The 24,949-nt window shown below is 36.7% G+C and overlaps 2 protein-coding genes across 4 annotated transcripts; both read right to left on the bottom strand.

The window, feature by feature from the left end:
* Positions 1–2,951: 2,951 nt before the first annotated feature.
* On the bottom strand, positions 2,952–10,191 carry LOC103706592 (heat shock protein 90-5, chloroplastic-like). Its single transcript, XM_008790740.6, has 19 exons — positions 9,751–10,191; positions 9,295–9,368; positions 7,301–7,426; positions 7,134–7,227; positions 6,903–6,986; positions 6,598–6,741; positions 6,403–6,519; positions 6,249–6,296; positions 6,085–6,165; positions 5,771–5,875; positions 5,528–5,668; positions 5,288–5,380; positions 5,004–5,081; positions 4,543–4,797; positions 4,349–4,451; positions 4,057–4,231; positions 3,818–3,923; positions 3,489–3,578; positions 2,952–3,399 (listed from the first exon to the last, which is right to left on the bottom strand). The coding sequence occupies exons 1-19, from the start codon at positions 10,018–10,020 to the stop codon at positions 3,193–3,195; spliced, it is 2,391 nt and encodes a 796-aa protein (XP_008788962.3). The 5' UTR covers positions 10,021–10,191; the 3' UTR covers positions 2,952–3,192.
* A 2,405-nt stretch (positions 10,192–12,596) lies between these two features.
* On the bottom strand, positions 12,597–23,539 carry LOC103706591 (uncharacterized). 3 transcript variants are annotated; one of them, XM_039132175.3, is made up of 7 exons: positions 23,028–23,479; positions 19,295–19,393; positions 17,357–17,393; positions 17,030–17,266; positions 16,903–16,950; positions 14,623–15,182; positions 12,597–14,475 (listed from the first exon to the last, which is right to left on the bottom strand). In XM_039132175.3, exons 1-7 carry the CDS (start codon positions 23,330–23,332, stop codon positions 14,403–14,405), a joined length of 1,359 nt encoding a protein of 452 aa, XP_038988103.3. In that variant the 5' UTR covers positions 23,333–23,479; the 3' UTR covers positions 12,597–14,402. The 3 variants fall into 3 exon arrangements, with proteins under 3 accessions (XP_038988103.3, XP_038988104.3, XP_088571418.2); XM_039132176.3 differs by lacking the exon at positions 19,295–19,393 and having other exon boundaries at positions 23,028–23,539; XM_088715292.2 differs by lacking the exon at positions 19,295–19,393 and having other exon boundaries at positions 17,030–17,393.
* Positions 23,540–24,949: the final 1,410 nt, after the last annotated feature.

The raw sequence follows: 24,949 nt of genomic DNA, 5'->3' as shown, positions 1-24,949 counted from the left end.
TTCTCTAAACTAAGCAAACTATATAAACAATAGTTTCATTTCTTTGTATAGATGGTATCTAAATATGTTCAATGATGCGTCTAAATAGCCTATTTATAACTTTTGTGCTCGTGCAAAGTGCAGGGTACATGCTAGTTCTTATACATGGCAAGTGGCTGGTTCTTGGTTAGGTGAGACATGATGAATAAGAAATTCTCCTTAGTCAACATGCTTGGTACCAAACCCAGGCCTACTTTGGAAACAAGGGAGGTATTTTTGAGATAAGACTTTGTTGTTACAATATATATATTTAATTTCAGGATAAGATGAAACAATATGGGATGGATATTTTTCTTATTCCATCTCTTGATGATATTATACTGATAGCATAGTATCCATCTTCCATCAAAAGCAAGAATACCCTAATTCTTGCATTTGATATCTTCTAGTAAAAGTACTTAAATGTTTTCACTAATTAATAGAGGATAAAAAATGGCGATAGTAAATTCTGTGGACTCAACGAAACTATCCCCCCCGAGAAAAAAAATCATAAAAGGTTGTATAGCCCACTTAATATATAAATTTGAATGAATATCCTCACAAAGTCACTTTTTGTATACATACGCTCATAAAATATGTTTGTGTTTATACACTCAATGTCACAATTTTCTTGATGACAATAGTTAAACTAGCATTTATTTAATTAAAAATAAATTATAAGAGTAAGTTGACTTTTTTCCCCTCTAAGTAAGTTGACTTTTCGCCCTCTAAGGTATACATGCAAAAAAAAAGTATTTATTAGGCAACTTTGTGACTGTGTTCATGCAATTTTACATATTTAGAAAGGTATACATGTAAAAAACACTATTAATTTAGGGATATGTAGATTGTGAAGCTAGTATATCAAGGCATCTGAAATTTGACATCATATAAGAGATAATAAATAATTTTATCTAAAGTACATAGCAACTAACTCAATTCTAATCAATAAGCATAATGTTTAGTCTATGCTGATAATACTTTTATTTTCATGGCACATCAACTCGTGAGTACCAATAATGTTATTTAACCTTTTTTGTCAATTATAGTCGTCTTTGTACATTTTTCTCATGAAATTTTGTCATTCAATCTAGTAGGTAGTCAACAACATTTGGTTTGTGCCTTCTTCGTGTGATTTACAATCCAATCTAATTTGTTAGTTGATATAGAGTTAATTCTCAGTCTCAATATTTTTTTTTGCTAATTATAGGTTTGGTTACATGTTCTACTGGAGTGGTGGAGATTTTATCATTCTCAATATGCTCATGTTTTTCATTTGGGGTTGTAATCATGTATCTCTGTCAGCCAGGATCATATGAAAGATGACTTGTAATTGTGACAATGTATTTTGAATTCATCCTTTGGATACTAAAGACTTTATATGTTGATCAACATTAACAAGTTTTTATGAACCTCTCTTAGCTCTATATCTAGATTTAGAATTCTTGGTTTTGTTTATATGGAGTTCTAGATAAGTTTCTTTGTATGCAAGTTATGAATCAATCCTATTCTTGATGAGTTATAACATGCTTTGCTTTACATAAAGTGTTATTGATAGATTTATATAATATATGTCAAGGAAAGTTATTGATATAATTGCAGCTATATGTGTTTCTTCATAACCAAATGTTAAAATTAGGATTCTGTTTTGGATGAGTTTCTCTATATGCAGGCGGATGCGTTTGTTTATATCCAAGTTATGAATGGGATTGTATCCAAGTTCATGATTAGACCTGTTCTAGTTGAGGTCAACTCTTTTTTGCATATAGTCCGGTCTGAACATGCAGTTGTTACCTAAAAGAACCAAAAATTCTGAAAATTAAACAGAGCGAGCATACATCACGCCAAGGCTAATTAAGTAAGTTTGTATGATTATAAGGTTAACATCAAGATTAAATGCTGAATAAAAAATAAAATAATATTTATCAAGAAAACTTTCAGAGTATAGGACCTAAAACTGAGAAGAATAAGACTAGAGCACAACATCAGGGAATTCAACCATAATTGCCTTTGCTTTGAGGGGTTCTATCACAATGCATTATTTGGGCCATAACAATTCAGAGGTTATTGGTTATCTGGTTGCAATCATCTTAGGGCTTTGGTGCATACCCAGGTTTCACTGTATCCTTTAGGTATCAGATCTGCTCCTTATCTCAGCCTTACCATGGCAGTGAACTTAATGGATTTTCTTATGCTCAAGGTTATTAATTGGGTGGTTTGCTTTCAGTATCATATTGCTTGCTTTACTTCTTATTTTACTGAAATCTTCTCAGACATGTATATCCCTATATCCATTCCAAATTGTATACATATCCTCAAAAATTATGTGTCATTCCAAATTATTTCTATTTGTACACTTAAAAGGTTGCTATTCATATGTAAACATTTAGAATTCATTCTTTTTGTACGCCTACCATAAAGGATATTCCAATCATTACCATTCCAAATAGCTCCCTTCGATAGCATGGATAGACATGTAAAGAAAAGAATTCATAAAGACATACATGCAGAAAAAACCCATTTTATAAGCAAATATATGCAATAACAACTTATATTTCTGCAAATTCATATATCAGAAAAAAAGAAGAAAAAGAGTGGGACCACAAAGGATCTTCTTACTCGCATCCTTTATATATGGTTATAAAACCATGACCATATTACAAGATGGATGTCATTTGAGTGATGACGCATTGTCCCATTACCATATGGACCAATTCAGTCAATTCCTGCAGTAGAGACAGAACCATGATCCATCTCTCCAATTCTCCTGAACTGGAGAGGATGCAAATTTAGCCATAGAAGAATGAATATCTGCACCCTAAAAATTTCCAATGGGGTGATTCGAATGCAACAGTGCAAGAGATCAAAGATGCAGAGCCCTCTGTTTCTACTGCACACAATTAGTCCTACCAGAAAGATTTGGAAGACCATAATTTCAGAACTGACATAAGTAACTTCTCTTCATCTTTTTCTTACTGTTTATAAATGACAATTACTATTAACATACAAAAGCCTTCAAAATTAGAAGAGCAAAGACCAATGAGAGTGCCAGCAGGTTCTTGTGTACAGTCGCATTTCAACTCAATGACCTAGACTTCGGGCAACAAAATTCCCTCTGCCCCACACATTTGTAAAAAGTTGATACCACAAGATGATTACCCTATGGAAAAATAATCAATCCTTCCATGGATCTCCCTCAGTCCGCACCTCCGAAGGTTCAACCACCTCTGCCTCAGTATTTTCACCAGATCCTGATTCAGCACTTGCTTCGGCATCAGCTTCTTCTGTTGCTGCTTCAGATTCCAGTCTACCCCATCTTCCACCAAGGGCAATTGCCATCATCTCATAAATCTTTCCCCCCAACTCAGCTGGGCTGTCGGGCTGGAGGAAGAGAAACAAGTACAAGGAAGATGGGTCAACACAATCTGCTGTGGAAACATAAGGTTGGTTAAGGGATTTGATTGACTTACAGTGTATCCACTGGAGATTAAGGCAGTATCATACAATAAATCAATGGCTCTCTTAGCTTCATCACTGCTTGGGTCATTCTTGCAGGCAGCCTGCAGATAGTCTATGTTAGAACAAACGGCGAAGAGTTTCAAGCAGGACACAGTATAGACAAAACTTCAGCTGACGGCAAACATATTTAGAACAAATATCTGCCTCCCTGACCATACATTCATCGAAAAAGCACCCACCCCATGTAGCACATAAGATTTTACGCTGTTGTGTGTGTAACTAGGCCAACAAACTGCTGAAATATTCAACAAGCAAAAAAAAATTAGTCAAACAATCTTACGTTCAAGTCTTTGATGATCGGATGATCTGGATTGATTTCTAAGATTCTTCTTCCTCTCATGAATTCTAAGCTTGATGTGTCACCAAGAGTTTGAGCTTTCATGAGCCTATGAACCACATGTATATATCATAAATTAGAAAAGCAAGCTTAGAAACGTGAACGTATCAAAACATAGAATTACTACATGATTACATTAGTTTCTCAAATGAAGATTAAGCAATTTGAACTTTTGAGTATACCGTTCCATGTTTGCAGACCATCCAAATTTGCCAGAAACAAGAACACATGGTGAAGAACTGAGCCGCTTTGAGACTTGGACTTTAGCAACCTTATCACCTAGCTGTTGCTTTATCCAGTCACATAAAAGATTGTACTCCTGTTTGTTTTCTCTTTCTTTCACGTCATCCTCATCACCTAAATCAAAATTCAAATCATCATCAGATGCACATTCAGAAACTTGATAACATTAAAAGAGAGGATGCGAGCTGAATGCTCCAACTGATCATTTGTAAGTCATTTCAGAACACTCACCCAATTCTAGATCTTCCTTACTGATATCGACAAACTTTTTCTCTTTGTAGGTCTGCAGGTTCTGAATACCAACCTCATCAATTGGCTCTACCAGATATAGAACCTAAGGAAGCAGAAAAACGCAACAGGGAATCATAACTCAAACAAAGCAATTTAACAATAGTTGCTCAGTGGAAATCCATCTGGGTGCTTACTTCAATATCTTTCTCGACTAGCTTCTCTAAAAATGGAGCAGTTTTCGCACTTTTCAAACTGTCTGCGGCCAAGTAATAGATAGCCTTCTGGTTCTCAGGCATGTTCTCAACATACTGATCAAGGCTTATCATATCTTCCTCATTTTTAGAAGAATAGAAGCGCAACAAAGGAGCAATGCGCTTGTGATTTCCTGAGTCCTCAATACATCCAAGTTTGATAAGCTTTCCAAAATTCTCCCAGAACTTCTTGTAATCCTGCAAAAGATTAATAGTTAGTTTTAACATTAGTCTCATATAGTATGATGAAAGCCTACCTTCATTCTTCCAAAAGAGAATAGGATTTGCTCACAGAGAGATAGATAGATAGATAGATAGATAGATAGATAGATAGAGAGAGAGAGAGAGAGAGAGAGAGAGAGAGAGGGGAAGAGAAGAGAAAGTCCAATTAAGACACTTCTCACCTCCTTGTTTTCACTTTCAGATATTTCTTGGATCATATCAAATGTTTTTCTCACAAGCCTTTTCCGCATAATTCTCACCTGTCAATATAAAATATACATTTAAAAGAGTTGTCAAGATGAATGCAAATTAAAATACATCAAAAGCCTAAACACATATTTATCAACCATGCATCCAGACATTGGTTAAATTAATACTAAGACAGCCAAATAAACTAATATATATGGTGTGCATACTAAATAAACTAAGTTTTACAGTGTCTACATCTAAATATCAGATGACTTACAATTCGACTTTCTTGAAGAATTTCGCGAGAAACGTTGAGAGGAAGATCATTCGAATCCACTACACCCTTCACAAAGCTCAAGTATCGAGGGAACTGAAATTGGAATACTAATTCAGCAACTAATTCAACTCAGATTCGAACATGCAGATCATGAACTAATGTGCACGTATATGGACAAAATCAATGATCAAACTAACAATGTATCTACTCAACCTTGAATTTTAATATGGAGCTACATACCAGTTCACCATCAAAATCATCTGAAATAAATACACGTTTGACATATAAGCGAATATTCTTTGTCTTAGGATTTATTATGTCTTCATTGTTAAGAGGCGCCATTCCTGGTATGTAAAGAACACTCCTGAATTCCACCTCCCCCTGTTATGTAATGAATTGAGTCAACTTCACAAAAATCACCAAGAAAATGAATTGCCTAGCTGCTTTTATAAATCAGCCTAGTAAACTTTCAGAACTGCTCACCTCTGTGGTGAAGTGAGTGTGTGCAAGAGGATCCAAGAACTCATTGAATGTCTTCTTATAGAATTCATTGTATTCATCTTTCTGAACTTCTTTTGGATTTCGCATCTGGAAACGGCAAATAGAAAAATAAACCAGCTTTAGTCTTTGCTAATTTAGGTGACACATCAGCAGAGAGACAAATTTGGATCAAGAGATCAAGTCATCAGAAAGCCAGAAATTGATAGAATATGTCTCATTGTAGATTAAGGGAAAAAGTTGTCTAAGACATTGTAGATTCTCATTGAATGTTTTGGAGCATTGTACTCAAAACTTACCCATATAGGCTTTGTTTCATTTGCCAATTCCCAGTCCCAATACTTCTCAGTAACAGTTTTCTTCTTGCTCTTCTTTTCACCCTGCCGACAAGCAGGAAATAAGTCAGCCTCATTATATGAAAGCACTTTACCACGAGCTGCCAACCATCAAAAACACTAGTTACCTCTGGTTTTTCTTCTTCACCCTCTTTTGGAGGTTCCTCTTCTTCCACCTATCAAGAAATATAAAAAGAAAAAAAATTGAAAGATGCTCATGGATAAAGATTTTCTAAAAGAGAGATCAACAGAAGAATTGGCATGCCCAAACTACATTCTCACCTCTACAGTTCTTGATTTCTCCAGCCAAGTGTATATGGGGAAGGACACAAACTGTGAGTAGTTCTTAACTAATCCCTGGATCTTCGTGGGCTCTGCGAACTCAAACTTATCATCTGGCTGATGAAGTAACAAAATGATAAGAGCCCTACTGAGTAGATCTGCATAACACATATAAAAGGCTGGTAGAGTTCATACTCTTAGATGGAGGGTAACTTGTGTTCCGCGCTTTAGTAACTTCTCAGGATCGGTCTCTTCTCGTATCACATATGAGCTACTGTCAGCCACTGCTTCCCAGACATACTGCTTATCTGACCTAGGGTTCTTTGTTGATACAACAACCTATTTCAGAATGGTTTTGCATTTCAAAAAATAAAAGGCCATTGTTTTAGCAACTTCACAAAAATGATAGCGAAAAAAAAGGGTAAGAAAATGCATCTGATGTGAATTTAAGCACTAGCAACTGCAAGTTAAATATTATTCAACAAGGACCAGTTCCAAACCTTGTCTGCAACCAGGAAAGCTGAATAGAATCCAACACCAAATTGACCAATTAAACCATTGTCTGCCCCAACATCCTTGTTCTCCTATATATATAAAGATCTTACATTAGTGATCTAAAGATTGATGCAAAAGCCAGCTAGATTTACCCGTTACACATTAACAAATAAGCCATACAGTACAATATTAATGTTATATTATTAAGTCAGATATCATAAAGAATAAAATTGAACCTTGAGAGCCTTTAAGAAGTTGGAAGTTCCACTCTGCGCAATCGTCCCAAGACAATCGATAAGCTCTTCTTTGGTCATTCCAATGCCAGTATCACTGCAATTTCAAACCTTTTATTATGTACTGTAGAATTAGAAGAAAAGGAAACCAAGGGTGTTTACTATCCTACCTGATTGTAATTGTCCCATTGTCTGGATCGGGCTTAATGCGTATCTCCAACTCACCACCATCACCAAGTAAAGAAGGATCAGTCACACTTAAAAATCTCAGCTTATCCAGTGCATCACTTGCATTACTGAAAAAGATGACATCAATCAGCAGTAGCATTAAACAGCACACAAAATATTTTACGTAGGACCTATAAAAGAAAAAATTATCATCACATGAAAATAAAGTACAATCAGATATGTCCTATATAGGATAAACTGATTGTCCGGTCCTAGGAGCAGTATTTCCTGAACTTGAACAAGGTATTAAATTATTATCTGCATTGGGAGTTATTCATCCATATGAAAACATTATGAGCATGTAAACATTGAAAATATAAGCATGAAAATAAGGGGCCCACCTGTCTTCAAACTGCAACCTTTGCCTGCAATATTAGAACACAGATAATAGAAGTTTCAAGCCAGTCCTTTTTGAAAAAAGGTAGATGCCTCGGCAGGTTTAGAATTTAGAGAATACTGTCATCAACATTATGCCTATTGTGGTTTTCAAAAAATGGTGGGCATGTCCCACAAGCTCAAGGCCTACATGACAAAAACAATGCCGTCACCAAATCAAGGAGAATAACAAATGTCACCTTTTGAATCCTACAAACTGGTGAAATGCTAATTTTTTGTTCGTGAATAATGCCACAAGGATCCAGCCAGTGGTGTTGTTTCTAATAAAGATTTTAGGATTTTGCAGAGGTGCCTGATCACATTAGAAGAAAATGTGTGTGAAAAGAATGGTGCTGGTTACTGGGCTCATGCAAATCTACCTGGATGCCCTCAGAAGAGTTCTTTCTAACTGTTCATCAGCCATAGTTTTATGTTTGAATGTTATTTTTGCAGTCTTTTCATACTTCTGCAATCACCTTTTCATCTATAGGGCAATTTCTGAATACTGGCAATCTACTTAAAAAACAAAAGGCTCCATTGTTCATTAGTCTGTTGGAGCATTGTTAATGCATATTTTATCTCCCTTGTGCTGGAATTTCTATTTACGGTAATTTTGGATACATGGATCTACGTCTTCCTTTAGCATCAGTTTGGTTTAAGCAAGCAACATCTTACATGCTGATATCCCACCTTTACTCAACGAACAAATCCATTATACTTATTATTTTGTTTTAGCATGTCTTATGGTATTATTTGTTGTTTCATAATAATAAGTGATTTGTTATTAATTTCTACTTACAAGCTTTTAAACATACAATATGCAAACATGAGTTTACACTAACTAATATGTTGCATGAGATGATAAACTTTTCTTTCCTGCCTAGGCTTGAGCATCAATACAACGATAGCTGACTTTCAGACTAGAAGTTTGACACTTGGCTAACTAACAAGTGGGTGGTAATTAACCCTCATGCCATTATAATCCACAAAAAATTGCACACCACAATCACTCAATATAATATTCCTATAAAATAAGAAAAAAGGAGATAGACAGGAAAACTGTCCATCAAGAATATATTATTCTAAACCCTTTGATTAAGATGCATAACTAGAATTATTTTTTGTCACTATTCACACCGCATTTCAAACCTTTAAAGCCATCATTTTGCTTGCATATGCAGAGAGGAAACATAGAAACGATCATTTATTTGACTATTTCCTTCTATCACCAGCAATATTCAAATTTCATCTATGAAGCATATTTTAGAAATGAAATTGACAAGTAAAATAATGCTTTCAAAATGTAAGAAATATATAAAGAACCAGTTCAAACTTATAGGGTATTCTAGCTTCTTGAAATCCATGAATTGAGCAAACTATTGGAAATACCCATTGACTGGCCTATTACTAGTTGATTCAAAGGATACATATCAGTATATTAACAATATTGGGGCAATGAAAGTGCAAAATCAGATTAATGAAAACATAGATTCCACAGGTCTGTCATGCCAGATTTTTGAAAGTACACTAAATACATCTAAGGATAATTACCAATACCAACCTTACAAGCTCGCGAAGAAACACTTCTTTGTGGCTGTACAAACTATGAACTATCAAATCCAATAGGCGGCTGACCTGCAAATATCATAAGTAGAACCAACCGCTTGTTGAAAAACTAACAGTGTGTATCAAATTAACAGAAACAGGTCAAACATATAACAAAAGCTCAGGATGAACAGATATAATGGGATTTTCCTTTTGAGAGAAAAAGACCGCAACTTTTTTAATTTGACGACAGAAAATTTTCAATTTTCAAGAACAGAGCTCAACAGAAGATATAAATAGGATAAGACCCTTTCAAAAAACGTAAGAAACCCATTCCAATCCACAATTACTAAAGAACTAATAAACTAGAGTAATCTCACGAAAGATAACAAAAAAAGTCTCAACTTTCATCAACAAAACTTAGAGAACAACAAGCAACAAGCCGAAATTGAGAAGATAAAGGAAACCGCACCTCGGCCTGGTACTCAAACTTCTCGCCAGAAGCCTCCTCCGCTTCCTTATCCGCAACAGCCGCCTCACACCGGACCACCATCCGGCTGTCCTTCTCCAGTTTCCATCTCAAGCCAGCTGAAGGAAACCCCTTCCTTGCAAGCAGGGATTGAGGCAAAACCGAACTTCTAAACGACACAGCTCTCGGAGGATTGGAGACCAAGGGGGAAGAAGGGAAACCGAAGGCCGAGACAGAGGAGGTGCCCGGGCTCCGGCTCAATACGGGCGCCATGGACGCGGTCGCGACGGCGAAATCCTAGAGTTCTGGAACAGTTCGGAATCGAAACCCTAGCAATTTGGAGAGAAGCGGCTTGGGAGGGAACACCCCTCGCGAGAGAGAGGAGGGTTTAAGGGGGCGACCACGGAGAGAAGTGACAGAGAGAGCATTCTAGAATACGAGCACGAGATAGGATGCGAGATACCATTTCAAATTACAAGCATAAGAAATAATATGCGACAGCTTGATCTACCGTTGCTAATGTTATACAAAAAGATCTTGTCCGTTGATCAATTTCTCACATAGCATTTCTATCCGCAAATGCGGTAGAGGTGAAATTGTGCTTAATATTTTATTATTTTTCTAGAAGGTTCTGTTCGCAGGGTTTGTAAGGCGCGGATGCTGCCACGTCAGTTCGCACAATATCCGCGAATCGATGTTCGGAAACTTTGGACACGTGGAAGCATGGTGTGCGTCTAGCACAAAATTGGAACTTTATGTGGAGTTTTATGCTTGTAGGATAATTTAGCGGAGGTAGCTGAAAAGATCAGGATCATGCTGGATGGATGGAAGGAAACAATAGCATTGGATATTTTTTCAGTGCTAGTAGGGTAAGAATATTGATGGATGTTACTGGTGACATGGAGATGGAAGTATAAATATGTTGCATGCGGCAAATGTTTTAAACATATTCAAAGTTGAAGATATTAGTATACATGACATGTGTCGTACATACATTGTATATCTACTTTTATCACAATGGCAAATGGCTTGATAGACAAAAAATTATATTTATATTCTACACCACGTGTACCATGCGGCAGTTTATACTCCACCATATGCACTACACAACGGTGCATCATGGCAATCATGGAATCACCTTATCTCGTTTTTATAGGCATCATTCATCATACGCACATCTCAAATTGCTGTCGCATTTATCTTGTCTCTAATTGTTTCTTTAGTACATAGCCAACATGGTGCCGCTTATCTTGTTTTGAATTGTTACTATGGTACATAGCCAATATGGTGGAGTATAATTTCTCCTAATAGGCAGCCCCTCGATTTAGAACCGGAAAGAATCATGTCATAAGCTATCCATGGGCATTAAAGGCTTTTATTATCTACTTTTTATTTTTTATCTGCAAAAAAAAACTCATTCAAAAGTTATTCCAAATTTGTAATGTTGATGTTGGTAGTAGATTGATAATGCATGTGGCCAATCATGATTGCCATCTTTGTAATGAGCCATGATTCAACAACTCATCATTTTTTCCCTTACTGGAATTTTTACTTGTCATGTGTAATGACCGCATCTTCCATGGATCTAGCAAGTAACTAGTTAGTCTGAGTGAGCTCAAATAATTTACAATAGTCCATTCTACTTCCATTAGAATACTAGGTAGCTCAAACATCTCTGTGAATGTCAGCAAGTTCTTGTTTTCTACTTAAAGAATGCGAATTGTTGATATCCTCAGGGCTATGGCATTGCTGAGCCATCAATCTCTGATACATTCACTTTTCAATAGGAAGAGTATAAATTATTCCCCTTCCAAGGCCAGTTTCTGTTTTGGAGGAATATCTAAAACAATTAACAGGACATGTAATTCTAACCAAAGCCATATTTCACCAACATCCACCCTGTAAAGTACTACTCAATTTGCACCATGAATGACATGCCCATGACATGTCAATGTGCATGCAGCTCTGAAAACAGTTGCAGAGGTCAATAGAAGCTCGGATCCAAATCAATGGCTGCACCCTTTTTTATTTTGTTTACATAACTCATCAGGAAGAATGGATCAGAGGGGATTATGTCCCATTCATTGATTTTTATTAGTTGCAGCATGAAATTATATTTTGGACAGTAAAATTGTTTGTTTGCGTTGCGCAGCAAAGGAAAACATGCATGAATATATCTTACAGGACAATGCTCTGCAGATCAGCACTGGGCAGAGAGAAATCTGTGGATGACTATGATTCAATCAAATCATAATTGTTTGAAGTTAAAACTAATAATGGGGGGCAAAAATCCACATACTACTTTCCCCTCAAAAACACAATCAATGACTCATTCATAAACTATATGATGCTTACCAAAAATAAAATAACGCGAACACAGATAACCAGGAGTCGAACTTGCACCGGGATTTAGACATCTTTTGTTGCTGTCTTGTTACAGTGTCAAAGTCTTCACAAATGCCAATACATGCATTCTACTACTAGAAATGGAGATCAGCATACTTAACAAGAATTGCTTAAATTTGGAAATTATAATCTTTTATATATTGAATTTATCATACTTTCTGAGAAAGTATCAGTTTAACTTTCAGAAAAAGTGCATGGCCAAGCTCGCAGAACGGTCGTTTATTGTAGTTTCCAGTGGTTTGAGCCTTTTAGGCTGCAGCTATGCAGCCAATGAACAAGTTGTCAGGTTATTCTAACAAATGAATATCCTCTCATGTACACAAGGCTGATATGGGCAGCATGTGAAGTTTGGCAAGGAATACATACTACCTGCTTCTGATCAGGGTTGCCTTTCTGGATGTGAAAATCTCAGGAAAAAAAAGGATTTCGATCAAAGATACTAATTGTCAAATATTCACAGGATCTAAAAACAAGTTGACAAAGTTATTACAAATAATGAGCACTGAAACTTAAAATCAAACATTCAATCACTATAAAAAATTAAAATCACAAATTATGTGTAATTCTGATTCCCAACGTTGATGCAGATGCACATGCACATGCTTGTCATAAAACAGGCAAAGCTAAAAAGTTCTCTTGAAGCAGAGAACTACATTGGAAAAGGTAGAGGGTCAGGCCTGGCTGAGCACATACAACATATTGAATAGACCCATCTGGAATAGTGTAAAGATCAAGTTTTTGGTCCATTTTTCAACAGCATCCCCTACCAATAGCAGACTGCAGGATGCCATAAATTATAAATATCATTTGCCTGCCGCTCACCTAACAGTTATCTGACTACATGGATAGCGCACGGAATAAGGCTAATCCATTGGCAGCAGTCGCACGAGAAGAACTTTGCTGACAAATATATATAGAGCTAGAGTTCCATAAAGTTTTATAATTTTAAGTTCATGGAAAGAGAAAAATATATATCAAAAGAATATATCAACTATTAAAGAGGGTTTAAAACCCTTTATAAATCTGACAATATCAAGATGTTCGAAAAACTTGAAAGTTTAATCATATTTTCAGAACTCGTCCAACTCTTTAACATTGTATCTAAAGATAAGCCACAACTATTTAAACAAAGATTTCCAATAGACACTTGCCAGTAAAATGAGCATTAGAATTGAAATTGCACCACAAGTCACAAAATGAAACAAGAATTGAACGGCCAATGGTGCAATAAATAAGGACCAACTTTGTCATGCTTCTCAATCAGCACTACCTGACTTGCTAAAAACTACCTAGATCTTTTATATTTAAAATGACAATGATGAGCTAATAGAATAACTTCTTGTAAGGGCTAGTAGCAGTATACAGCATTGCAGATGCCTTCACAGTAGCAAACATAGTGGAGCACCATGCCCCCAACCTATCCACTATTATATGTAATAGATGCAAGAAGCTGGAAGCTATTATGCATAAGGAGATTACATGCAAGAGATACGCAATTCTTCAGAAATTGCCTTTGATTCATTTCACCTTACAATTAGCGTACCCTGCCACCATAATGGGTATGAACAAAATGAACTTGTATTCTGCTCCTTATATTTCAAAATATAATTGCACTTTCCTCCAATCAGCAACAACACGAATGACAATTCAGTATATAGAGTAAAATCAGAGTCTATTCGCCAAGAAAGACACCATGTTCCATTATTTTCAACATTGATCTTCCAATCAGACCCTTTTATGGAAGTATTAGAGTTATCCATGCTGTTATTTATGGCAAATAATTTGCCATTCGCATGAGGAAACAAAGACAAAAACAGGTATGTTGCCAGCACCAAAACCAGACAAAAGAATCACTATACTAAATTTTCTTATAGTAATTTTAATATACCATTTGCTACTTTGCTTCTGTTAGAAAGCTGATCTCACGAGGCAAATAACCAAGCTCAAAGGTAAAGTTATGTAGGGGCTATAAGATACCCACATGATTTTTATGCATACCAAATCTCTTTCAATGGACAGTAACATACATGTCACCAAGATTGATTGCATGACACAGAAGAATAAAAATGAAAAGAGAGAATTTCTCCTTCTATGAGCCTGACAACAAAAAGCTCGTTAAATTAAACCGTATTATTTTTTCCAATAAACATGAAGATGCGAATTTTCCATCACCAAGACAATCCACCCAACCCATATATTAATCAGAAAGGAAAAAACAACCCAAAACCAAGCACTGACCTCTGAATACCTCAGGCCCCGGAAGCTTTGTCTTTGAAACAGTCGATATTGCACAACCCCACCGATCTCACCATATCTCCAAAGCTGCCACCATTTGATTACAACAGTCAAGAGAGAACCAGACAACACAAAAACCACAGAACACAAGAGATATATATACACATATGACAGAACACAAAAATTTGAAAAAAAGGAAGAAAATCTTAGCCAGTCATTTAAGTTTTATCCGACCGATCAAAGCTTTTCCTTGGTTTCTCTGGCTGGTCCATGTTATCCTTTGAATTGTCAGAACGATCAACACTTCTTCTTGATTTTTCTCTCCTATCAGTGCTGGCTCTTGACTTTTCTCTCCGATCTGTGCTTTGCCTATGTTTCTCTCTACGGTCAATGCTTGACCTAGACTTCTGCTCTGTGCTCTTCCTTGGGAACTCCAAATTATCGGTGCTTGGCCTAGACTTCTCCTTCTGGTCAGTGCTTTTCCTGGGAAACTCTGAATTCTCGGTGCTAAGCCTAGACTTCTCCTTCTGGTCTGTGCTCTTCCTTGGAAACTCTGAACAGTCAGAGCTTGTCCTAGGAGCCTCAGAGAGATCTGAGCTCTCAGCTGATTCAATTTTTATTGCAGGAGACTTCTCTATGGCTGATATAAATTTTCTTAGATGCCTTATATAGTCAGGATAAAGTTCCAAGTTACAATGGTTCCCTCCCTGAATCCAGAGAGGCTCATACTTTTCTTTGCACAGTTCCCAAAGCTGCTTCCCATGGTAGAATTTCACAACATCATCATCAGTTCCCTGAAAAAAAAAATACACTTCACAATCCTAAAGACAGGGAGAACTTCCTGGGAAAGCAGTATTCTTATAGAAGAAATTCTTTAGGCACAGACAACCTAAAGAAGCATGCATGCTTATTTATTTATGCCAAAAATAAAGAAGTTCATTTTTCTTTCCAATATTTTTCAAAGTATAGGTTGCCAATGCTGCACCAAAGATAATAAACACTTGTTAATATCATGTTTGGAAGGAAAATCTTAATTTGAAATTTCCTATTTTTCATTTGCCAGTTCATGTAAAAACATCAGGTTTCTTGTATGATGCAGAAAGGACAAATATTGAAGCATTTTTTTCTAGGCTCTTTATTCCAGATACTGCAGTTATTTTACATCAGTTATTCATTCTTCTGGTCAATGCACATCGAACATCCTTTGTTTATGATGTAAGAGTTTCAAATGAATGCCATCTTACACTGACATCATGCCTATCGTTTGGTGATTGATAACTTGGACTCAATGACCAAAAGGATAGTTCCCACTGATTAATATAATTATACAACACGACTTGAATGTGTACAATTGAAGTTTTTCTACCATTCAGGGTATGAATAGTAAATACAAGAACTATAGTGCCAGCTATACAAATAAACTTTCTTTCATCTATTCTATTGCCCAATAGTGACTGCAACTACATTTCCATAAAATGCAATATCAAGCTCTAATGGAAGGCACATTCAATACAAAGAAGGTTGGAAAGAGGCACCTCTTATGAGTCATGAGTGAGTTATGAATTCACCAAATAATTGTTGCATTCACTTGGTCATGAGTATCACAATCTCATAAAAATAATGTAACATTAGTATGCTTTTTTCTTTTCTTCATCTAAATGACATATCTAGTAAACTTCAAATTCGCAAGTAAATAGAAATCAAATACCAATCCAAAAAACTCCACTAGCAGAAATTTCTAACTCAAGATTTTTTTCTTAGTGAATTGAATGGTGCGAAGAATACCTAGACAATGCTTGGGACATAAGAAACAAAGAAAGTGTTGCTGAATGCTGGAAAAAAAAAACACTAATGGAAGAAGATAAGTATTAAAAATATTTTCTAACAGGTAACACCAAGTTAAATTTGATGTACACCCCTCGCCCCAAAGTTTAAGACTTAGATAAGTACATAAAGTTGTAGACAAAGAAGAATGAAATGAGAAATAAATAATGAAAGTTAAGCTAGCCAATAGTTTTCTATCCTTAAAACAAATGATTCATATATAATCATCCACTGGAGAATCACCATATATGCATGGTGCAAACACAAGCTCCATTCTACAAGTATATGAAGAACCACTAGAGGAAAAAAATAAAAATACAAAATTATAGCTACTATATGTTAAGAATGATAAATATAAGATAATTGGAAGGGAAATGAGGTTCCCCTACTTTGTCTAGGAAACTCCAACCCAACATTAACATGCAGTTATAGTACAACCATGGCATTTCATAAGAGTCCAATATCCAATAACTAACTTAGCAAAACTTCCATAACATAGATTTCATTGGGAGCAGAAGAATGACTCCAACTGACAAAGAATGAATGCAGAGAACCCAAAGTACCAAGAGAAATAAAAGATTTATAGGCAACTATTTATACTGAGGCTAACTGAATAAACTTAAAATGTGATATGATGCTTTAGCAACACTTTCAAATAAATCAAGAGAGGTATCAATATAATGTACTCACATGAATTACAAGCACAGGACACTTGACATGTGAAATTTTCTCAATGTTCTGCAAAGATAACAAGAGTTCATGTTAATCTGCTAAAAGCATAAATTCTTTAAAACTAAGCAAAGAATGATATGGGAACCTTGTATATGTCAAACCAATATGTATGCTTCACAGGATACATCACTCGTAGACCAGACAAAATGGGACTATGTAGAACAACTGCTCTCAAATGAGGCATGCGAGTAGCTAAATCCAAAGTAGGCCCACTGCCAACTGATTGACCATATAAAATGATATCTTCTTCATGGGTTCCATATGTCTCCTCAAGGCATCTGTAAGCAGCCTCAATATCTGCATAAGTATTTTGCTCACTTGCCTGCCAGTAAAAGTAATAAGAAAAGGTGAACTTTAGAGAAGTTAAAAATAAATAAGCAAAACAAGAGGCAGCTAAGAACATAATTCCAACCTTTCCAGATGATTGTCCATAGCCAGAATAGTCATACCTGCAGAAATTAGATATCTATGTTAAAAAGGATATCATCCACCACAAGCATGGGATGGATTAATATGAGAAACCAAAAGGCATTGAAGACCTATGCAATTGGAGGCAAGGAAAACAAAAAGAAACACAAACTTGGAGGTCCATCATGTGCCAAGTGCTAAGTCTCGGCACCAAATTCAATTAGGGCTGTCAAACGGATAAGCTGTTGACGAGCCAGCTCATGTTTGGTTCAAAATTCAGCTTAAATTCAGCTTTTTAAATTAGTAAATGAGCCAAGATAGAGCTTGATTGGCTTGTTTGAGCTCGGCTTAATTAAAGCTTGAAATATAAATATAAAACTAATTAATATATTAATTATTTTAGCAACTATTTGTATACAACAAATATTTGATAGTTATTCATTATAAACTAAAATAATTTGTATAAAAGAAAAGAAAATGTGATATATCTGGGATAATCAGTTTAAAGAGTCCACAAGCTCTAATAGATCTCTTGAATAAGCAGTTTGTGAATTGCGAGCAGCTTGAGACTGGCTCAAAATTAAAGGAGCCAGCTCAACTACTGTTTGTTTACGCACCTAAATTCAATATTAGAAAGAAATGAAAGCTCTTTTATACAAAAGAAAAGGGTTTAACTATTTAAGCCCATTTACTTTAGCTTCACTCTATTGATCTCCACACACTAGAAAACTTTCCAAAGTCATTCCCTTGACTTGTCACCAGTTCTTCGATTACACTCTTGTGAAGCACATTTGCCTCCATTTTCATATAGATGTTGCATCAAATGCTGGTGGGGTTCACATGACATAGAAATGGATACATGCAGATGGCTTTCAGCTACAAGTTGAATAGATACAACATTCCTCATGTGATTGTATTTACAGCACAAACATTTCAATATGGGGTCTCTAAGCAGAGAAAATCGAGTAGAAACCAACGTCTGTTGTGCCGGAACCGGGCTCCGTACCGGTTGTCTGGCAGCACGGGCTGGTACAACCCCACATCGTGTCGTGCTGGTCCAATACCGACACAGTAGAGGCGAGGGAGAGGGAGAACAGGAGAAAGAAACAAAGAGAGAGCGAAGAAGGAAGGGTGCGGAAGAGGAAGGGAGAGAGAGGCCGACCAAGGCTGGCCAGCAGAAGCCGAGGAGCCTCCACATGGAGGAGGCAGAGGTCGAGGAGACACGGAGGCCGGGCTCCACCTCCAGTCTCCTTTTATTTTTGCGGATTTTAAGTTGAAGTCGGCAAACCCATTGCCAACTTCACTTAATTTTTTTTTAAATTAAGTGCTCAACCATCTCAACAGTTATCATCCAAGTCTCCATATTTATATATCATTCAGAATTCAAACCAAAATATTTGACGACTATGTAGCCGGATATAATCATTGGAATTAGTCCAAATTCATCATCTACATATGAATTTATTAAATAAAATTTAGGGAAAGTTATCATAGCACACTGCTGAACCATCTCATCAGTTACATTTACCAATAAAAATATAGGCACAGTACAATTTGTTTGGATCAATGTCTGATGAGTGCGTCTATGTATACATATATATTACTAGCATAAAGAATTGACACGTTGATTTAGAATAGCCACATAACCCTAGTTTAAATGATTTCATTCCAACATCCCAAAAAAATATTAGGATTGCATTACTATCAACATCAACCTATTTATAATATCCGGTCTTTTTTTCCATTGATGAGGTATGAAGAAGTGAACAACTATGCATATAAAACAAGCCAAAGTGGCTGGTGCAATGAACAAACAACCAAATCATGCACCGACATCAGGGACTTTTTGGAGGGACGGTCCCAACAGCAAGAAAATTGCATCTATCTTTTCTCTTCTAGCGGTTAGCCACACGGTAGTTGTACGCCAACAATATACTGTTACCGATTGAGGGCGGTGACCACGCCACCGCTATTGTAATGGTCCTCTGTACTGAGTCTCCGTCGGTGTCGATGGCGTGGTGTAAGCATCCTCCGATGAAACCTGGCGGCGAAAATAACGACATTATCGTACCTTCCTCATTGAGCATGTGATACGTATTATAACGACAACATAAAAACCCTATCTCCACAACTGTACGTTGACAGCTACAGGAGCCTCCTAAGGACTGGCATGTAGCTCATGAGATTTAAATTATATACAACACTTCTAGCCAACATCTCTAAAGTCAACACAAGTCATAAAGTATTGGAATTTTGGTCATTGAACATAAATAACTATTATCATTGAACATAAATAACTTAATTTTTTTGAATAAAAAAATAAGTAAAGTCGGCAATGGGTTTGCCGACTTTAACTTAAAATCCGGAAAAATAAAAGGGGGCCCCCTCCGGGCCCCTGTTTCGAAACAAACAGGGGACCGGAAGCGGAGCCCCGCCTCCGTGTCTCTTCGGTCTCTGCCTCCTCCGTGTGGAGGTTCCCCGGCCTCCACCAGGCAACCCCAATCGGCCTCTCTCTTTCTTTCTCTCCCTCTCCCTCTCCCTCCCCCTCTCTCTTTCTCTCCTTTTCCTTCTCCTTCTCCCCCTCTGGCGACGGAGTCTCGATTGCGATGACGGAATCGTCCCAATCCGCCGCCGGTACGACTTGGGACGCTCTGAACCGGGCGGTTTGGGATGGTTTCGCCGACCATGGTAGAAACTGTAACAAAGTTTTCTTTATGGTAAAGCACAGACACAATGGTCGACCTTACCAATAAAATCCTTGAGTTTTTCTTCTTTCTAGGTCATATTACTAGAAGCATAGGATATAGCAGACTAAATATTTGCGTTTCAGTAAAGTCCATCCATGCATTTTAAATCTCCCATCGGAACTTCCAACAAGGCACGGTTTGTGATCAATAGAGAAACCAATCAAAGATTGAAGTTATTAACTTTCAGTACAACGTAGATAAAATTCAAGTTTTGCATAACTTCCTTTGCTTTCAAGCTTTTTATCAACATAACTTTATGAGGCTTCCTATAGTTGAAATTACTTTTTCTGTAGACATCTTTCTGCTTATAGTAGACTCTTGATACAGTTTTCCTCTACTATGCGCAAACTTCTTTTGTTCCTTCACATGTCCATGTGCCACAGGTTAATCTTATTTTCATTGATAATTACAAATTAACTAGTCAGCAGTTGCACTTATATAACTTCATTTTGTATACCTTTGCTAGCTCATCGTAGATGTTCTAGTGCTATGTGTTAGGCTGACACTACAAAACAGGATTCCGAAATGTAGAAATAAGGCGTTCTCTAGAAAGAATAGCTGAAGACAGGGTACTTAGATGGACATGAAAGCACATGCAGGTGCCCCTCACACACATACAGAAAAAAGTAACAATAGAATTGCACCTTTGGACTGCCAATGAGTGAAGTTATAAAACTTCTACACCAAGGTCTAAATTGCAAAACTAAAATAGTCCATCCCTATTGTGCTGTAGGAGAAGCTAATAAATGACAGTATGGACTGAAATAAAAGAGCACAATAGTTACAGAGCTCCAATTGCCGGTACCCTTTACATCCATAAGCCATTATTTAGCTGTGAATACACTGCAATAAACCAAAATCCTCTCATCCTCACGGCTTTCTTCATGTGAATAATAACACAATAATCCAACCTTTATATAATATTTAAGAAAAAATGGATAAATTTTGAACTAGAAAGAAACTGAAATTATTTTTATTTTTTTTTAAGAATAAAGTACTGCAAAAATAGCCAAGAAAAGTTTGAATTTTCATTAATCTTAAAAGTTAATGATTACAATAAGTAAAATTAAATTTAAATCTGAATGCAACAGTAGATATTTAAGAGGTGTAACCTTTTAAATTCCCACCTTCTTATAACTTCCAATTTTCTTCTTTTTAACTTTTTGAAAATTAGCATGTATCCACCAGTCATGTTAGAGGAAACAACCTAAGTATTCCTCTTTAAATTGGTCTGTCTATCACTAGACCAAATTTCTAGAACTAGAGGAACCTATCACACTGAGACTACTTAAGGTAAATAGAGGGACAACCCAAAATTCACTGTCATGCTACATGTTAAAAACATTAATCCTTAACCCACCAAAAGCGCCTCACTCAATAAAAGACTTCAATATTATTAACTGATAAGAACAACTTGCATTCATAAAAGCAGCAATAAAATTCAATCTAAACTTGCAACATGCCATAGATCAATCAAAATGCATGGACTTCCAACCGCCTTATTCAAATGCAAATAACAAATTAAATTGAGCTCTCAATTAAAATTGTTCATCATAGCATCAATAATCATCATTAATGTTGTTATATTTAGATACATAAGATTCAATAAAGTATTACTTTGAAATACAATGATGTACTTGCAATTGTGTCTATCCCATTTTAAGTGGATGCTGCTTTTATTTCTTCAACAGCAAATGTTTTAACTACCATTCCGTGGTCAAATAAATAAGGAGCGAAAGCAAGAAATTGATATATTCATGGGAGTGGAAGGATCATGCAGCAAAAGTTTTCAACCACGAGAATGCGTACAAGGCAATGTGTAATAATTAAGATCAGTGGGTGGACTTCCAGTTCCAGGATCCAAATAGCATTTCACCACCCATTCATAAGCAAGAAGTCTACTATCTACCAATTCATTGATGTCCCTTCACGCCTAAAATCGATTCTGCCCTCAAAACCAGCATTTTCTAGTTCTTTAATAAAGATGAAAGAAAGAAACTTGACCATGCAACCATGCAATTGTAATCATCTTTGATTTTTCCAAAACAAGGTGCCACACACCAATGTAAAGCATAAATTTTAACATGCTATTCGCTGCATCAAATGAAGCTGCAAGGTTATAAATTAGGGAACTTTATCTACTTTACATCTATAAAAAAAAAAACCTTGCTGATAATTACACTAACACTCTTGGAAACACAAGTAGCAAAGAAACTCAAATTAAAAAAAAAAAAGAATCAAAGAAACTCCAATCAAATATAAAAAAAATGACTCATGATTCTGCTCCTCAGTCAAAATTTATAGACTAGCAGCAAACAAGGGTGTCCTGCCTATCATTTCAAGAGAAAAAGAAAAGAAAAGAAACGAAGCACAGATGAAGACATTATTCACACCTTTTTTACAAAGACCGATCTAACTCACACCACTCAAGGAAGTTCAAAAGAAGGGCCACACCCATACTTTTCCATCTGTATCCTAAGATTTCCAAATTGAATACAGCTATACGAGACATAGAGGTTCAAAGAGGTAAATAGCACTCTAGTCTGTAAGGCTTCCTCAAATAGACTCAAAGAATTTTAAGTTGAACGAGTTGCTTATTCCATGCAGCAGCAGCAGCAACAACAACAAAAAAAAAACAAGCGTTCCTTATTCCAAAATTTCAAACTACCAAAAATTCAAATTTGAATTAAACTAAGAACCTGGAGACTCATTCATCCCATCAAACAGAGATCAGACCTTCCCGATGTCTTCAGTCTCGGCAAACATCAATAAAATTCTCCTTGGCATCAAAATCGAAACTTTAACCCCCACCCCAAAAGAAAAACGAAAGAAGGAAAAAGAAAAAAGAAAGAAAGAAAGAAAAAAAAAAAACAAAAACAGCCCACGAAGAACGTTCAGCAAAAGAAACAACATGAGAAGGCTCCTCACCCCATCAAGTTCACTCGGAGGTGATGGCTGAGCTCGACGAAGAGCTCATACATCTGCCCGAGGTCCGCCGCATTGCCGTGGGAGTATAGCACGGTGAGCTTGGCCTCAGTGTTCCTCACGTGCATGGCCACTATCTCGGTCCCCCGCTTGGTCTGCAGCCTCCGGACCTCCACCCCCTCCCGCCGCGGCACCTCCGTCATCGCCAGCCGCCCCGACGCCTCGTCCTCCACCACCACCCCGTACGACGGTGGGTCGGGAGGGAAGAAGGCGAACCTCGCCACCATCGTGGACTTCACCCCTCCCATCTCCGATCAAACCCCCACTCCTCCCTTAATTCCCCCAACCTATCGGGTCACGCCGCCGGCTGCAGGCCCCACCGGAGCGCCGTCGTCGGCATCGGAGAGAGGGCTCCCAATGAGGATCCTGGTGTTCCAATCTAGGTTTAGGGTTTTGGGTTTGGGGGCGGAGAATGGAAGAGGGGGCGGCGTAGGGAAAAGAGAGGGGACGTGGGGAGGAGGAGAAGGGGAGGGAGGGAGGGAGAAATAGAGGCATTTTTTTATTTTGATTTTTTTGAAAAATGAGGTATTAAGAGAAATATTTCTAAAAAGGGATTTGGGGGAATAATTAAAGAGCGAATTAAAATGGGGAGGGAGGGAGATGGGAGGAGTTCCCGGCGCAAGAAAGGTCAGGGGATCACGTGATGAGACCTGCGAGTCACGTGTGGCGCGGAAATTACGGCAGTGAGGTCTGGTGACCCTGTTGAATTCTTGGGCGTTAGATGGTTCTAGCAGAATTTTGTGGGATTTGGTGAAAATCTGAATATATATATATATATATATATATATATATATATATATATATATATATATATATATATATATATATATATATGTAGAAGTGGAATTGATTGACTTGTATGAATCTCAAGTTAGTTTAAGGACAGAACTTATTTTAGTAGGGACTCCTTTTTTTATTGCCATGTATATGAAAAAATTGATCTCAAAAGGTGCAACCCTCTCATGTTGCATGCAAGTTATGTCTTCAAAACTAGGGTCAAGTAGACTCAAGCATGTGATGTAGCTCTGAGCAACACATGATGTATTTAGGTGGTGCATGCATGGCAAAACATCATGTTTTGTTAATCAAAAAATAATAATAGTACATCGACAAGTTAAATATAGATGCTAAGAAACTATTTGTACACAAAAGATATTGTTTAAATTAAATAAATTGATTATGTAATTTTTGATTGATGCACCTTTAGAGAGAGGGATGGAATTAAAATGGACCGAAAGAAGTATGTTTACCATATAAAGTGTACTTATGCAATGTTATGAACTATGAAGCTTGCTATGATCTTAAGTAGCTTAAGCTTAGCTTGAAATCAGCTTGGTTTGGGCTCGACCTATTTACAAAAATAAGTCGATCTCAAACCAATTTCAATGCTCGGCTCATAAAGGAGCTAAGGTTGAACATTTGAGTCATTCATCTGGAGTGGAAGAGCTCATCTTAGCTCGAATAAAGCTCCACTTAGGAAAGCATAGCTTGGACAGACTTTTTATGAGCTTGGTTTGAGTTCAAGCGGAGATCAAGCAACTTGTTTATTTTCTGAGCTGAGCTTGAGATACTTGGCTTGGTTCGGCTTATTTATAGCAATATTACTGGGCAACTACTAACGTGAATATAATTTTTGAAATAGTTACCTATGTTATAGTATTAAATGGGAGAGCTAAATGTTGTTTTAGAATTCGTCTCTCAAATTTTATGACTATAATAGCCTCAATTACTCTCTTCATGAATGAAGCTAATCTACTTATGTCTCTATTTGTTTTTCTCTTTATCAGCTATATGCTTTCTCCTAAAAATCTCAAACCAATTCTACAGCCCTAGCGGATTGGAGTTTTTTCAAAATTAAAACCAAA

The sequence above is a fragment of the Phoenix dactylifera genome, chromosome 2, assembly GCF_051530095.1.
Source record: "Phoenix dactylifera cultivar Ajwa chromosome 2, Ajwa_hap1_PhDact_Kaust_v1.1, whole genome shotgun sequence".
Taxonomy (NCBI): domain Eukaryota; kingdom Viridiplantae; phylum Streptophyta; class Magnoliopsida; order Arecales; family Arecaceae; genus Phoenix; species Phoenix dactylifera.
Note: the sequence above shows the minus strand (reverse complement) of the source record. Positions and strands in the feature narration are given on the sequence as shown.

Excerpts from the sequence above, each read along its gene's own strand:
- LOC103706592 (XM_008790740.6), bottom strand. The coding sequence starts at position 10,020 with ATGGCGCCCGTATTGAGCCGGAGCCCGGGCACCTCCTCTGTCTCGGCC. Across the intron at positions 5,669-5,770 it reads ACACTCACTTCACCACAGAG|GGGGAGGTGGAATTCAGGAG; the intron begins GTGAGCAGTTCT and ends ATTACATAACAG. Across the intron at positions 5,082-5,287 it reads TTCTTCAAGAAAGTCGAATT|GTGAGAATTATGCGGAAAAG; the intron begins GTAAGTCATCTG and ends TTATATTGACAG.
- LOC103706591 (XM_039132175.3), bottom strand. The coding sequence starts at position 23,332 with ATGGGAGGGGTGAAGTCCACGATGGTGGCGAGGTTCGCCTTCTTCCCT. Across the intron at positions 19,394-23,027 it reads CTCCGAGTGAACTTGATGGG|GTTTCATCGGAGGATGCTTA; the intron begins GTGAGGAGCCTT and ends TTTCGCCGCCAG. Across the intron at positions 15,183-16,902 it reads GTCCTGTGCTTGTAATTCAT|GGAACTGATGATGATGTTGT; the intron begins GTGAGTACATTA and ends TTTTTTTTTCAG.